The sequence below is a fragment of the Solenopsis invicta genome, chromosome 11 (genome assembly GCF_016802725.1).
Source record: "Solenopsis invicta isolate M01_SB chromosome 11, UNIL_Sinv_3.0, whole genome shotgun sequence".
NCBI classification, from domain to species: domain Eukaryota; kingdom Metazoa; phylum Arthropoda; class Insecta; order Hymenoptera; family Formicidae; genus Solenopsis; species Solenopsis invicta.
The window spans coordinates 9,504,832-9,518,081 of NC_052674.1; the positions used below are offsets into that span (position 1 = coordinate 9,504,832).

The 13,250-nt window shown below is 37.8% G+C and overlaps 1 protein-coding gene and 16 non-coding genes across 28 annotated transcripts in view; 16 read left to right on the forward strand and 1 right to left on the reverse strand.

The window, feature by feature from the left end:
- The window catches only part of LOC105205565 (protein furry), a 37,570-nt gene that overhangs the window by 1,380 nt on the left and 22,940 nt on the right, over window positions 1-13,250 (reverse strand). For 7 of the 12 annotated variants that reach the window (XR_005575843.1, XM_039454936.1, XM_039454935.1 and 4 more), the window contains 19 exons: window positions 8,119-8,358; window positions 7,771-8,039; window positions 7,424-7,550; window positions 7,069-7,259; window positions 6,201-6,835; window positions 5,939-6,107; window positions 5,564-5,873; window positions 5,113-5,416; window positions 4,481-4,995; window positions 4,099-4,407; window positions 3,825-3,993; window positions 3,236-3,408; window positions 2,963-3,037; window positions 2,419-2,454; window positions 1,250-1,423; window positions 1,040-1,177; window positions 692-882; window positions 427-619; window positions 47-304 (listed from right to left, as the gene is read on the reverse strand). Coding sequence is in view for 11 of the 12 variants with exons in the window: in XM_039454936.1 (XP_039310870.1) it covers window positions 47-304; window positions 427-619; window positions 692-882; window positions 1,040-1,177; window positions 1,250-1,423; window positions 2,419-2,454; window positions 2,963-3,037; window positions 3,236-3,408; window positions 3,825-3,993; window positions 4,099-4,407; window positions 4,481-4,995; window positions 5,113-5,416; window positions 5,564-5,873; window positions 5,939-6,107; window positions 6,201-6,835; window positions 7,069-7,259; window positions 7,424-7,550; window positions 7,771-8,039; window positions 8,119-8,358 (4,476 nt within the window). In the remaining variant the exon portion in view is untranslated. Of the gene's footprint in view, window positions 1-46; window positions 305-426; window positions 620-691; window positions 883-1,039; window positions 1,178-1,249; window positions 1,424-2,418; window positions 2,455-2,962; window positions 3,038-3,235; window positions 3,409-3,541; window positions 3,697-3,824; window positions 3,994-4,098; window positions 4,408-4,480; window positions 4,996-5,112; window positions 5,417-5,563; window positions 5,874-5,938; window positions 6,108-6,200; window positions 6,836-7,068; window positions 7,260-7,423; window positions 7,551-7,770; window positions 8,040-8,118; window positions 8,359-13,250 lie in introns of those variants that run through there. The other 5 variants (XM_039454939.1, XM_039454940.1, XM_026139202.2 and 2 more) reach the window with 5 other exon arrangements.
- Window positions 10,418-10,490, forward strand: Trnaa-agc. Its single transcript has one exon. It is a non-coding gene; the product is annotated as a tRNA-Ala (tRNA).
- Window positions 10,570-10,642, forward strand: Trnaa-agc. The gene has a single exon. It is a non-coding gene; the product is annotated as a tRNA-Ala (tRNA).
- On the forward strand, window positions 10,727-10,799 carry Trnaa-agc. Its single transcript has one exon. It is a non-coding gene; the product is annotated as a tRNA-Ala (tRNA).
- On the forward strand, window positions 10,879-10,951 carry Trnaa-agc. The gene has a single exon. It is a non-coding gene; the product is annotated as a tRNA-Ala (tRNA).
- Window positions 11,158-11,230, forward strand: Trnaa-ugc. The gene has a single exon. It is a non-coding gene; the product is annotated as a tRNA-Ala (tRNA).
- Trnaa-ugc lies at window positions 11,310-11,382 on the forward strand. Its single transcript has one exon. It is a non-coding gene; the product is annotated as a tRNA-Ala (tRNA).
- On the forward strand, window positions 11,462-11,534 carry Trnaa-agc. The gene has a single exon. It is a non-coding gene; the product is annotated as a tRNA-Ala (tRNA).
- On the forward strand, window positions 11,614-11,686 carry Trnaa-agc. The gene has a single exon. It is a non-coding gene; the product is annotated as a tRNA-Ala (tRNA).
- On the forward strand, window positions 11,905-11,977 carry Trnaa-ugc. The gene has a single exon. It is a non-coding gene; the product is annotated as a tRNA-Ala (tRNA).
- Trnaa-agc lies at window positions 12,057-12,129 on the forward strand. Its single transcript has one exon. It is a non-coding gene; the product is annotated as a tRNA-Ala (tRNA).
- Trnaa-agc lies at window positions 12,209-12,281 on the forward strand. Its single transcript has one exon. It is a non-coding gene; the product is annotated as a tRNA-Ala (tRNA).
- Window positions 12,513-12,585, forward strand: Trnaa-ugc. The gene has a single exon. It is a non-coding gene; the product is annotated as a tRNA-Ala (tRNA).
- Trnaa-agc lies at window positions 12,665-12,737 on the forward strand. Its single transcript has one exon. It is a non-coding gene; the product is annotated as a tRNA-Ala (tRNA).
- Trnaa-agc lies at window positions 12,817-12,889 on the forward strand. The gene has a single exon. It is a non-coding gene; the product is annotated as a tRNA-Ala (tRNA).
- Window positions 12,969-13,041, forward strand: Trnaa-ugc. The gene has a single exon. It is a non-coding gene; the product is annotated as a tRNA-Ala (tRNA).
- Trnaa-agc lies at window positions 13,121-13,193 on the forward strand. The gene has a single exon. It is a non-coding gene; the product is annotated as a tRNA-Ala (tRNA).

A 13,250-nucleotide genomic window follows, 5' to 3' on the forward strand; every position in this document is an offset into this window, starting at 1 on the left:
TACCGTAGCTATTTGTCTTAGTCTTAAATATCTTAACGAAACTTACTTCCGTAGCATGATCTTTCCTATCCAAAAATGTCTCCAGATGTTCTTGTACCTCCAACATTCCAAAGCGTAGCGTCTCGTTTAATCGCTGATTTGCGAATATCGTCACTGAGAACCACACCAGAGGCGGCTCAGCTTTTGAGCTAAGTAGCTCGGCATGACCAGATAAATGACAACCTAAGTGAGCTGAAGCTGAGCTGCCATTACAAAGCAAGGCACTTGCTTCGCGTGTAAGACCGACAGATTTACTGCTCACATCCTATAAAACACAATGATTTCCTTGTAACTTTTTTTAAGAAAAGTAACAATTCATTAATTTTTTTGTAAAATGTAGCAGTATTTAAAATAAATTATATTTGGAGGCGGGAAGGCAATATCTACCCTCAAGATCTTGCTCAGCAATTGGAAGAAGCTCAAAGTGTTGTATGGAGCTTGAGTGATAAGACTTTGAATTTGTTGTCTCCAAATCTCCTCGGCATCATCTCGTACGACTTGTCGGAATGGCATCAACGCGGACAAGTTGGGTGATGCGTTACAAGGTGTCACATCTCCGAGATCTCCTGCACTCGACCCGCTACAGGTAAAGAATTCAAATAAAATCGATTAATATATTTCGTTTTCAAAGGTCCTTTAGACAGAAACTTACGATGTGTCAGACCTTGTGGATGAATCGTGACGCGTGCGACTAGGTATTAACGACAGAGAAGACGGTGGGAACATCCCTGGAATGCTATTCGCCTCCTGCCCCGTTCCAGATCCTCCTGGTACTTCATCCAAAGGTGATTCTGACCCTGCCTCGTCATCCGACGATTCTTCAGTGACACCGCGCTGTGTATCCTAAATTTTATTAATACAAATAATTGAAAATAAGAAATATATATATATATATATATATATATATATATATATATATAGAGAGAGAGAGAGAGAGAGAGAGAGAGACCATAAAAATTATATACGTATAATAAAACTAATTAATTTTTTATATATTTACCCGTGTTGTGAGTTTACTGGATGATGGCGTCTTTTCACTTAAACTTTCCTCGAACTGTCGCAAACTGGGTTCTCGTTCTTCTCCTTCACTAAGAGGACGACGTCGAACTCCCCAATTAAAGTTGTCCGTACTTTCACCCTGTAAAATTTAACGAGAAAAAATTGTGAAATTAGTATTCTCCATTTGAAAGGCATAATAAAGTGGACTTACCTCGACGCTTTCGCTTTCATATTCAAGGAAATCGAAGTCCTTAAATACGCCAAACTGCTCATCATCTCGTCTAGATCCTCCGCTCAAATCGTTATTTGCACCGGAAACTTCTTCCGTTGAGGAAGCCATGGATGATTGTCTTTCCATCAAGTCCGAACTTTGACTAAATATGACCTGAATTTAAAAAAAAAACGATTAATATAAAAAATATATATGTAAACAAAGAAATAGGAGGAATTAAAAGCAAATACATAAATAACAATTTCATAAATTGTTTTTTGCCTCCAAATCTCTTCGGCATCATCTCGTAACAAAACAATTTATTTGAAGGCAAAAAGAATTAAGAACTATGAATAAGTATCTCATATCTTTTAGAAAAAAGGTACTATGACACTAAATAATATTCAATATTACAGAATCCACTTATATCTCGCTGCTTCTCAATTAAATCCCTCGATCGGTAATTGCTTTTAATATGTTTAATTCTAATTAATTACGTAAATTTACTCAAAATATTTAGCAATTATGCATATATGCGTAATAAATTATATACAGTGCTCTGGAGCTATCGCAATTTTCTTTAGATTCTAATAAACAATATCCATATAATAATAATTATATTAATATCAAAGGATAAACTTTAATATTTAATCAGCAATAATGCGCACGCGTATTAAATTTATATGTATTTAGCAACATAACGTTATAAAGTTTTGAAAAGATTAATAGCTAATGCGATAGCGTAATGGAGTCGCCTGCATATAATTATGTACATATATTTAATAATGAACATTATTTTATATTAAAACAACTGATAACATATCGTCAGATTATAAGATTATACAATCTACGTATCCAGCATCAAGAATACGTAAAATATTTTCTGTTATAAATGCACATATAATTTCTTGAATAATCAATATAGATGATAAAGCGTGAAAAGATAATAGATCTCAGATGGCTGTGCTGCAAAATTAGACTACTACCACTTTATACAAAGATCTTATTTACATTATTCCTGTAACAATGCGAGTGAAGACATTTTTATAAAGCAGACTGAAGCGTGGAAGTACGACTTATAGAACAATGCAATTAATTACAAGTACAAATATTTGTACTATTGCGAATTACAGCGGGTGTGCAAATTGCATTTATAAGTAACCCTTTACCTTGCTATATAATGTCATTGAACTAATGTGCTCATCCTAGAAAGGGTACATAATGAGAGTCAGTTGTTTTTTGTAAGATGTATGTACAGGATAATTCTTAATTATAATAACACTTCAGGCGGTGACTCCAGAGCTCCAAAAATGTCAGATGAACATTAATCGTATGGACTATTTTCTAATGTTGTCAAATAAATCAAAATGCTCAAAAAACGTGCCCGCCTTCCGCTGTAATGCATGCTATAGCATGTTCTGATGTGACAAGAATCATGTTAACTAATGATATATACATACATATATATGTATATATTATACAATTACGTTATTTTATTTTAAATAACTTTTTAAAATATCTATATTTATGTAAAATTATCTCTTAAAAAAATTTACAAAATATCAATATTTTATATACATTTTAGATATAATTTGAAATAAAATAATATATAATTGTATATAAATATACATAATTGTATCATTCACATAGGATAGGCCACGTTTACACTATTCGAATTAATAATTGAAAAATGTGTCGCAAATAAAAACGTACCGATGGGCTCTTTGGTAAACCAACTCTTTGTCCACATGTCGTCAATAGATTTACCAAGCACTCTCTGACACGGCCCTATTAAAAAAAGTTAAAAATTTATCTTAGATACATAATTCAACTACTACATAATTCGATTACATTATTACATCAAATTTTCTGCATATGATTCCATTATTACACCTAATTTTCTGCAAGCTTTGTCAATTACTAATCAAATTTCTATTTTAATTATAATCATAATAAATTCTTATTTGAAAATGTTAATAATTATACCTGCGACATCCAAGGCCTCTTCCATCCGGCAATAGCATTATTATCAGCTGGCGATAAAGATAACGAGCAACGTGGAGAACTGATTAATTTTTCCTCAGTACCTTGACGTATCAGCCAACGTCGACCGATTACTGGTGTTTGAGATAGATCAAACGTGAAGTCCATCGTTCTTCCTGTTCATTAAAAGTGAAACAGTCAAGAATATTATAAATTAAAAGAAATGATTGATAAAAATAGAATCTGTATTTCTATACAGATAAGAAAAATGATAAAATACAATTTTTATTACATTTTGCTAAAAAGCTTCCAGATATATATCTTGAAATTTAAGTAATCGTAGAAACATAAGCGATACATATTTAAGAAAACACAACATAATTTGAAGTACATTGAATTTAGAAAAATAACAATTTTATTTTGGGGAAAAGACTATCACTATTGTTATTCTTATCGCAACCTGGCTGTTGTGCAATAAATCATCCGTGCCATGCATGCATGCCGCGTCACAAAGAAAAAAGCAAAATGATGATATACGTCTAGGAGAAAAATAAATACGTATTGATTAATTTAAGCAGAGATGTCGATTTACCTGGTAGCTCTTTCTTTGTAAATATTTCCGTATCGGTGAAGCTAGGATGCGGTGATGATAGCGAAGAATCCCAAGATGAACCATGCATCGAAGTTGGTGGCGCTACGAGTGTCGACGATCTTGTCACTACAAGCTTCAAGATTTTCAGTGCTTCTTTCCACTGAGTGCCCTGAAACGTTAGTTTATTCATTAGATAAATATTGCAAATTAATAGCATATGTAATCATTGAATAGATATTTAATTATAAAACTAATTAAATACTTGAAATTTTACCTCGACATATTTAGAGATCACTCTCAACAGTTCGGTATTGATGGGTTGTGCAGCTGGAGACGCCAAATCCACATAATGTAACATGCAATGTATAATACTAAGTACCGGCAATGCCACGCTGCTCGGACCTTTCTCTAGTACTTCGACAAGGAAAGCAAGCATATTGAAACTAAGATGAGCATAGGAATCGTAAAGATATTTCACTACGCACTTAGTCCACTGAAAGCTTTCCTTGCTGAAAGTACGCCTGCTGTACAATGTCATGACTGTACCAAGATTCTCTAATTTTTTTCCCTTTTCTGCACTCACCTACAAAAAAGTAAGCGCATGCAATACCTTTCATTTGTTAATGTGGCAAAAAATTAAATAAAAATAGTCTTACTTGCGCAATATTTTCAGCGCTTCTGATACAAAGTTCATTAGCGTCTTCGTAATTTAGCAGCATGTAAGGCAGCAACGATACAACGTTCATCGGAAACGCAAGACTTTGCGTGGGATCGACCACTGGCAGATCTAGCAGAGGCGTAAATTGTGACAATAATGTAACAACTGGTTCGTAGGTATTCGGACTGGTGCATCCTTTCAATAATAGCGCGTGTACACCGGGAAACGAGGACCATCGTAATTGCTGTTGCAGTTTCTCAACCTTGTCCCGGGCGTCCGGTCGATCGAGCGGTAATCTGTGCAGCACGCGACTGAGTAGCCGCAGCGCTAAGAGGAACTCATGCTCGTAATCCGATTCAAGTAGAGATACCGATAACCAGAACAGTTGTGCTAGTATCGTCATTTTGTCGTCCTGCGTGGCGGAGTCACCCAGTAACTTCAAAGATTGCGCCGATCTTGATCTAGACAGATTCGTGTTAGGATACTTGTTGCCGCCAGTTCTATTTTCCAGTTCTGCAAATAAAAATTTTCATTCACAAAAAAATCAGTAAAGTAAAATTAAAATTTTATTCATACATGAAGAGAAAGCTTGTATTAAATACAATAGGAAACATCGAATGTAATAATAACCTTTCATATCGCTAGTCGCGGAATTCCCACCGCTGGACCTCTTCATACAGTAACTAACTGAATAACTAGTGCTCCTCGTGTGTCCACCTTGATTCAAGTGAGAGAACATGTGAGGACCAGCTGGATAACCGTTTCCACCTCCTGGACTGCGCTTTCCTCCGATCACATTTCCCGATACGGCATCCTTGTTATTCAAATTAGGCGTCGATTTAAAGATCTCTTTCATGAAATCGAGCGGCCTGAAGTCTGACTCGAGCGAATCGACAGCCGCTTCCAATGTTAGTAACAATTCTGTTACATATCCCTGATGTACATAAAGATAATAATAATATAAGTAATAATAATCATACAAAATATTCAAGATGTTAATCAATTTAAAACTTTTTCAAATTATTATTAACTGCAATGTCTTAAACAATTGCAATTATATTGATGATAAAACTGTTTATACCTGCATGTCTTCGCCTTGTTCAGCAACTGTCTCCACCAGTCTGGACAAGATATCAGACAGCATTCTAGATGTTATGGGAACACGTAGCGCCCTAAAAACTTGCAAAGATCTGCCGGCATAATGTCTGGATGAGCAAGAAAGGCCTAATTGCAGCGCTGTTTGTGCCCATCTTTGACTGACTAACGCATGGGGCAAGGAGTCTCTAAAGACACGTAACACGTGTCGCAATAATATTGTGAGTTGTTCGGCGCTACGCACCCACCACACCTTCGCAGTCATATCCTCGTAATTCCAAAGCGGTTGATTTGTCCTATCATGGGAGATAATATTAAATCAAGAATGTTATTTTTTCAAATATATAATTAATGTGCATACCTAGACGCTAAAAAATTAATTAAAGACTTAATGACATCTTGTATCGGCATATTAGGACCTGGCTGAGGACCGGTCCAATTATGCGTGTCTTCCGGTGTTACAATAACAGGCGGCACTGCATTCGTCGCCGTTCCGCTTGAGGCCGGCCAGCTGTTACACACCGCTGGTTCTGCAAAATCGTTTCTTTTATTTCTGTGAAATTCTTTTTTATAAATACAAAGTATATAAAACTAAATTTATATAGTACATCTGGTTAGCTCACCATAATGAGAATTTCCATAATCTTTATTATCATCTATTGTCGAGTGATTCGAGTGATTCATCGACATTGGCGGGGTTGACGTCGATGACAAAGATGAATGAGTAGGTGTACCATCCGTAACCGAGGAAGACGGTAATGGTGGAGGAGGAGGCGGAGGCGGAGGTGGCGGAGGTGCCGGCGGAGATGCTGAGGAATCGGGAGGCATAGGTGGTGGCGGCGGTGGCGGTGGAGGAGGTGGCGGAGGCGGCGGCGAAGAAGGCGGAGGTGGCGAGGATGACGGTGGAGGCGTTGTAGGCGGTGGAACCGCAGGTGGACCGTACAGATAGCTGTCAAACTCTGGATCTATCTCCGTGAAATTATGCTCCAACACCGGCAGAGTCGGAGTGGAGAGTCCCAATCCCAATTGTTCCGTTTTCGAAGCGAGCAGCACGCGCGCCACGCCGAGGTGATCACGGTGGTCACCGAGCACGACCAGCAAGTTCAATAGCAAGCACCGACAATGATCTCGCACCAATGGTCTCGAATGATCCAGACCAAGAAAGACTATGTGCAGCATCAAGGGAACATGTATGGCCCAGTCGAGCTGGATCCCGTCGATGACCACATCAGTAAGCAGCATCACGGCAATGTTGCACCTGACAGAAATATCAAGTTATTAATGCGCGTTATATATATATATATATATATATATATATATATATATATATATATATATCAAGTTATTAATGCGCGTTATATATATATATGTCAAAGATAAAGAATGGTTGGATGTATGTGGATAAGTTACAAAATAAACTTCCCTCTTGACTATGTACTTTGAAAGAATAAACTCTATTTATGATGAAATATGAATATAGTTCGTAATTACCTGTGAAATCCACTTATCGGTTGAGAGCTATCCGGCAGGTATTCAGTTAGAGGAGCGAAATACCCGCCGTATTCCGGCATTGGCAAAGGATGCGGTTGAGGAATATCAAACTTTTCGTCAACGCACGGCATCTTTCCGTTCACTCCAACGGGTCCGTTGCGAGCGGCGTAACATGACTCGTCGGTAGTTAACTAAAAGTAATATTTATCATTTTTTAAATTGGATCACTATTAAGATGCATTACGTGTTTTCTCGTATTTTTACTCTTCGTTTTATCGTTAATAGAAGCAAGAGCTTTCAACTATATAAATTTACTTTTTATAACGATAAATCAAGTTTCAATAGAGTAATATACCTCAGCTTCCGTCGTCGGAGTTGATAGATCGTCTGGAAGAACTGGCGGACCGCTTGCAGTCCTCGTTTTTTCTGCCCTTGGAGTTTGAAACCCCGCGAGTGCTCGAAGAGCGGTATCGGATTTCGAGCTGCGAAAGAAGAGTTTAAGCATCTTCAAAAAAGTTCCAATTAATATTATATTCAATTAATTGATACCATGAAGCACCGCACCAATCGTGATCATAAAATTAATTATCTTTAGATATTCCTTTCCTTTCGTGAATAAAATAAAGTTAAGATAAGAGATTTCACTAAGAAACCTCGGAATTTCAACTAAATAATAAAAAAATTTCAATGAGCGCCACTCACCCAGTTTTGACAGGATCTTCGCCGGAGTGTCTTTTCGTATGGATGGTACCCTTTTCAACGCCGAGATCACGGGGAGGATTGGCAGGATCAGCAGCGGGCGCGTCGCTATGTGACGAAGCTTTTCTCATGCTGGTGAGCCGATAGAAGGGCGGCGTTTCCGTCCGCTCGATCAAGCAATTCAGAGTCTCAACCGTTTCCAATTCTGTCATCATTTCATCGACAAGACGATCCGGACGAGCCCGCGCCAAATACAGTACTACACGTTTTGCCTATAATAATTCAATATTTTTCAAGATTATTGTCGTCTCGTCGTCCGTAAATAAAGCTATTTAAAAGTGTCACTCTTACATATGGTAACAATTCCTGAGGTGCCATTCCTGAGACGATAATCAAGTAGCGAATTATCACTTTAAGATTGTTTGGCCAACAACCGCACAGAGTCGCCCAAAGCTCTTCTGTCTCTTTAGGATGTTCATCCGAGAACTTCGCTGTGATATAGAAGAGATTATTGAGCACCATCTCCGTCGCTTCTGCGCTGCCCCAACCTTCTCTACGTGTGCCTCCACGTGTTACATCGCTCGTGTAATACTGTAAAAAAGAATTGAAAAATATTACAAAAATGTAAAAGAATATCTTTTGTAAAACCATCGGATACAAGAGAATATTGCAAAAATGAGCAAAGCATGAAATTCTATATATAATTATCGTCAAATACTATTCTTTCTTTTTTTATAATATAGAATATTATCATATTTCAATACAGCTAACTCGAAATAAGAACATATTCACAATTTAAATTTAAAAAAATTTAATTGCAAATATTAAAATAGATTCTATATAGCTTTGAGAATAAAAAGCAAAAATAATTGCGTGACTAAAAAATAATATTATAGTTCGTTAATTTTGATAAGCCTCATACGTCTGTTACAAAACGAGAAGGAATAACAAGATAACAATCATCCACCACATCATATCGTTATTATTGCTGACAATTGTAAAGTACCGAAAGAAAGGCGTGGATATCGGAAATCGATTACAGTACTGTTTGCATGCCAAGCAGAAAGGCTCTCGATATAACTACTTGAATTACAATTCTCTCGTCTCGTCCATCTAGCCATCGAAGTGATCAAGATTATTACCATCATCGATAATTGAGTATCATTCGATGGAAGACAAATGTAATGGGCGCGTCACGTCCTTTCTCCATTAAATGGATTTTCTTTTCGACGGTTTGACATACCACTTCAACTTATCGTTTCATTTGCAACGCTCGCAATCATTCAGAAAACCCTTACGATCACTGGTAATTGCGCGATAAATAAAATTATTAAAAAAAATATCTAACAGATGCCAGGTATCGATCTTGGTACTTCTCCCACAAAAACGATGTGCTCTATTATACATGATCTACTGATTTACATGAATAATCAAACAGATTACGATCATTGATAATCGTAAAATAATTGCCTAATGTGGAAAAAAGATCTTGAATATATTAACTTATTTCTACAGTTTCCGCATGCCAAATTCGAATCAGACATTCTGATATTAAAACTATGTACTTCGATATTACTGAGACGAAGAAAATGATTAGAATCTTCAACACGCAATCGTACACTACATATCGTATTCAACCTTAAACATATTGGCATCGATTTCCCTACTTGTGCCAAAATTACTAGTTTTCTTGAAGTTGATTTTAATAAAAATCTGTGATCGTTTTTCATTATTCATTCTACGGGAATTTTATTACCACAAAACATAAATCTATTTTCATATTTTTATAAAATATTATACATTTACAAAATATTAATATTTACATTCACTATTGCATATTAATATTCTTATTAAAATTCTGAATAGCATTTATTTCATCAATAAATATTCTTTACAAAACATTCAACTATAATGACATGTTTTATCATTAAATTTTCGCATTGCACGTGCAATCATACCACTGCTATATTGGTACATTTGCAAGTCCATTGCAATCGGTACACACAGTTCAATATTGCATTCTCAGCGAGCTTTATTTAATATTTGTTTCAACGAACGTTTATACTCCATTTACGATGTCCAATTGCGATTTACAGAAATACCGTCGCATTTCCAAACTTGCAGAATTATTTACTTTTGTCGAAAACTACGCAATCATCGAATGAATCACAGACTGTGTCTAGAATGCTGGAACATTATTTTTGTATAAAATCGATGACAGTGTCGCCAGGATGTCGAGGAAAAACACCGTGTTTATCTCGTACATGCGAAATATAAATACTGAAATTTTCAAAGATAAAATTTATCTTCTACTCAGAGATAAATTACTCAAAATCTTCAGTCAATCATGGAAATCAATAACATGGACATGTAGCAAATTTATATTACAAATAATAACATAAATATTAAAATTTGACAAAACTATACATATATCTTTCTCTTCAAAAAATAGATCAGGATTGAGATCCAAAATAATCTAGCTAACAATCTAGATCATAAGGGGGTGTAGCTCACATGATAGAGCGCTCTCTTAGCATGCGAAAGGTTTAAGATCGATACCCAGCGCCTCCAAAATCATTTTTACCACTTTTTATTAGAAATTAATCATCATCATAATCCAGAATAATCTTGCCAGCAATCTAGACCATATGGGGGCGTAGCTCACATGGTAGAGCGCTCGCTTAGCATGCGAGAGGTACCGGGATCGATGCCCGGCGCCTCCAAGATTATTTTTACATCTTTTTATTGAAAATGGATCATTATCATGATTTAAAATAATTTTGCCAGCGATCCAGACCATATGGGGGCGTAGCTCACATGGTAGAGCGCTCGCTTAGCATGCGAGAGGTACCGGGATCGATACCCGGCGCCTCCAATATAATTTTTTTTCTGGTACCTTTCACCAAAAGTAGATCACTTTTCTGAACCGGATTGATCTTACTATAGAATTACATTACAAGGGGGCGTAGCTCAGATGGTAGAGCGCTCGCTTAGCATGCGAGAGGTACCGGGATCGATACCCGGCGCCTCCAAAATTATTTTTACATCTTTTTATTGAAAATGAATCATAATCATGATCCAGAATAATCTTACCAGCGATCTAGATCACAGGGGGGCGTAGCTCACATGGTAGAGCGCTCGCTTAGCATGCGAGAGGTACTGGGATCGATACCCAGCGCCTCCAAAATCATTTTTACATCTTTTTATTAAAAATGAATCATAATCATGATCCAGAATAATCTTACCAGCGATCTAGATCACAGGGCGGCGTAGCTCACATGGTAGAGCGCTCGCTTTGCATGCGAGAGGTACCGGGATCGATGCCCGGCGCCTCCAAAATTATTTTTACATCTTTTTATTGAATAATCTTACCAGCAATCTAGATCACAGGGGGGCGTAGCTCACATGGTAGAGCGCTCGCTTTGCATGCGAGAGGTACCGGGATCGATGCCCGGCGCCTCCAAAATTATTTTTACATCTTTTTATTGAAAATGAATCATAATCATGATCCAGAATAATCTTACCAGCGATCTAGATCACAGGGGGGCGTAGCTCACATGGTAGAGCGCTCGCTTTGCATGCGAGAGGTACCGGGATCGATGCCCGGCGCCTCCAAAATTATTTTTACATCTTTTTATTGAAAATGAATCATAATCATGATCCAGAATAATCTTACCAGCGATCTAGATCACAGGGGGGCGTAGCTCACATGGTAGAGCGCTCGCTTAGCATGCGAGAGATACTGGGATCGATACCCAGCGCCTCCAAAATCATTTTTACCACTTTTTATTAGAAATTAATCATAATCATAATCCAAAATAATCTTACCAGCAATCTAGATCACAGGGGGGCGTAGCTCACATGGTAGAGCGCTCGCTTAGCATGCGAGAGGTACTGGGATCGATACCCAGCGCCTCCAAAATCATTTTTACATCTTTTTATTAAAAATGAATCATAATCATGATCCAGAATAATCTTACCAGCGATCTAGATCACAGGGGGGCGTAGCTCACATGGTAGAGCGCTCGCTTAGCATGCGAGAGGTACTGGGATCGATACCCAGTCTGGTACCTTTCACCAATAGTAGATCACTTTTCATGATCCGAGATTGATCTTACCAGCGAATCTACATCACAGGGGGGCGTAGCTCACATGGTAGAGCGCTCGCTTTGCATGCGAGAGGTACCGGGATCGATGCCCGGCGCCTCCAAAATTATTTTTACATCTTTTTATTGAAAATGAATCATAATCATGATCCAGAATAATCTTACCAGCGATCTAGATCACAGGGGGGCGTAGCTCACATGGTAGAGCGCTCGCTTAGCATGCGAGAGGTACTGGGATCGATACCCAGCGCCTCCAAAATCATTTTTACCACTTTTTATTAGAAATTAATCATAATCATAATCCAAAATAATCTTACCAGCAATCTAGATCACAGGGGGGCGTAGCTCACATGGTAGAGCGCTCGCTTAGCATGCGAGAGGTACTGGGATCGATACCCAGCGCCTCCAAAATCATTTTTACCACTTTTTATTAGAAATTAATCATAATCATAATCCAAAATAATCTTACCAGCAATCTAGATCACAGGGGGGCGTAGCTCACATGGTAGAGCGCTCGCTTAGCATGCGAGAGGTACTGGGATCGATACCCAACGCCTCCAAAATCATTTTTACATCTTTTTATTAAAAATGAATCATAATCATGATCCAGAATAATCTTACCAGCGATCTAGATCACAGGGGGGCGTAGCTCACATGGTAGAGCGCTCGCTTTGCATGCGAGAGGTACCGGGATCGATGCCCGGCGCCTCCAAAATTATTTTTACATCTTTTTATTGAAAATGAATCATAATCATGATCCAGAATAATCTTACCAGCGATCTAGATCACAGGGGGGCGTAGCTCACATGGTAGAGCGCTCGCTTAGCATGCGAGAGGTACTGGGATCGATACCCAGCGCCTCCAAAATCATTTTTACCACTTTTTATTAGAAATTAATCATAATCATAATCCAAAATAATCTTACCAGCAATCTAGATCACAGGGGGGCGTAGCTCACATGGTAGAGCGCTCGCTTAGCATGCGAGAGGTACTGGGATCGATACCCAGCGCCTCCAAAATCATTTTTACATCTTTTTATTAAAAATGAATCATAATCATGATCCAGAATAATCTTACCAGTGATCTAGATCACAGGGGGGCGTAGCTCACATGGTAGAGCGCTCGCTTTGCATGCGAGAGGTACCGGGATCGATGCCCGGCGCCTCCAAAATTATTTTTACATCTTTTTATTGAAAATGAATCATAATCATGATCCAGAATAATCTTACCAGCGATCTAGATCACAGGGGGGCGTAGCTCACATGGTAGAGCGCTCGCTTAGCATGCGAGAGGTACTGGGATCGATACCCAGCGCCTCCAAAATCATTTTTACCACTTTTTATTAGAAATTAATCATCATCATAATCCAAAATAATC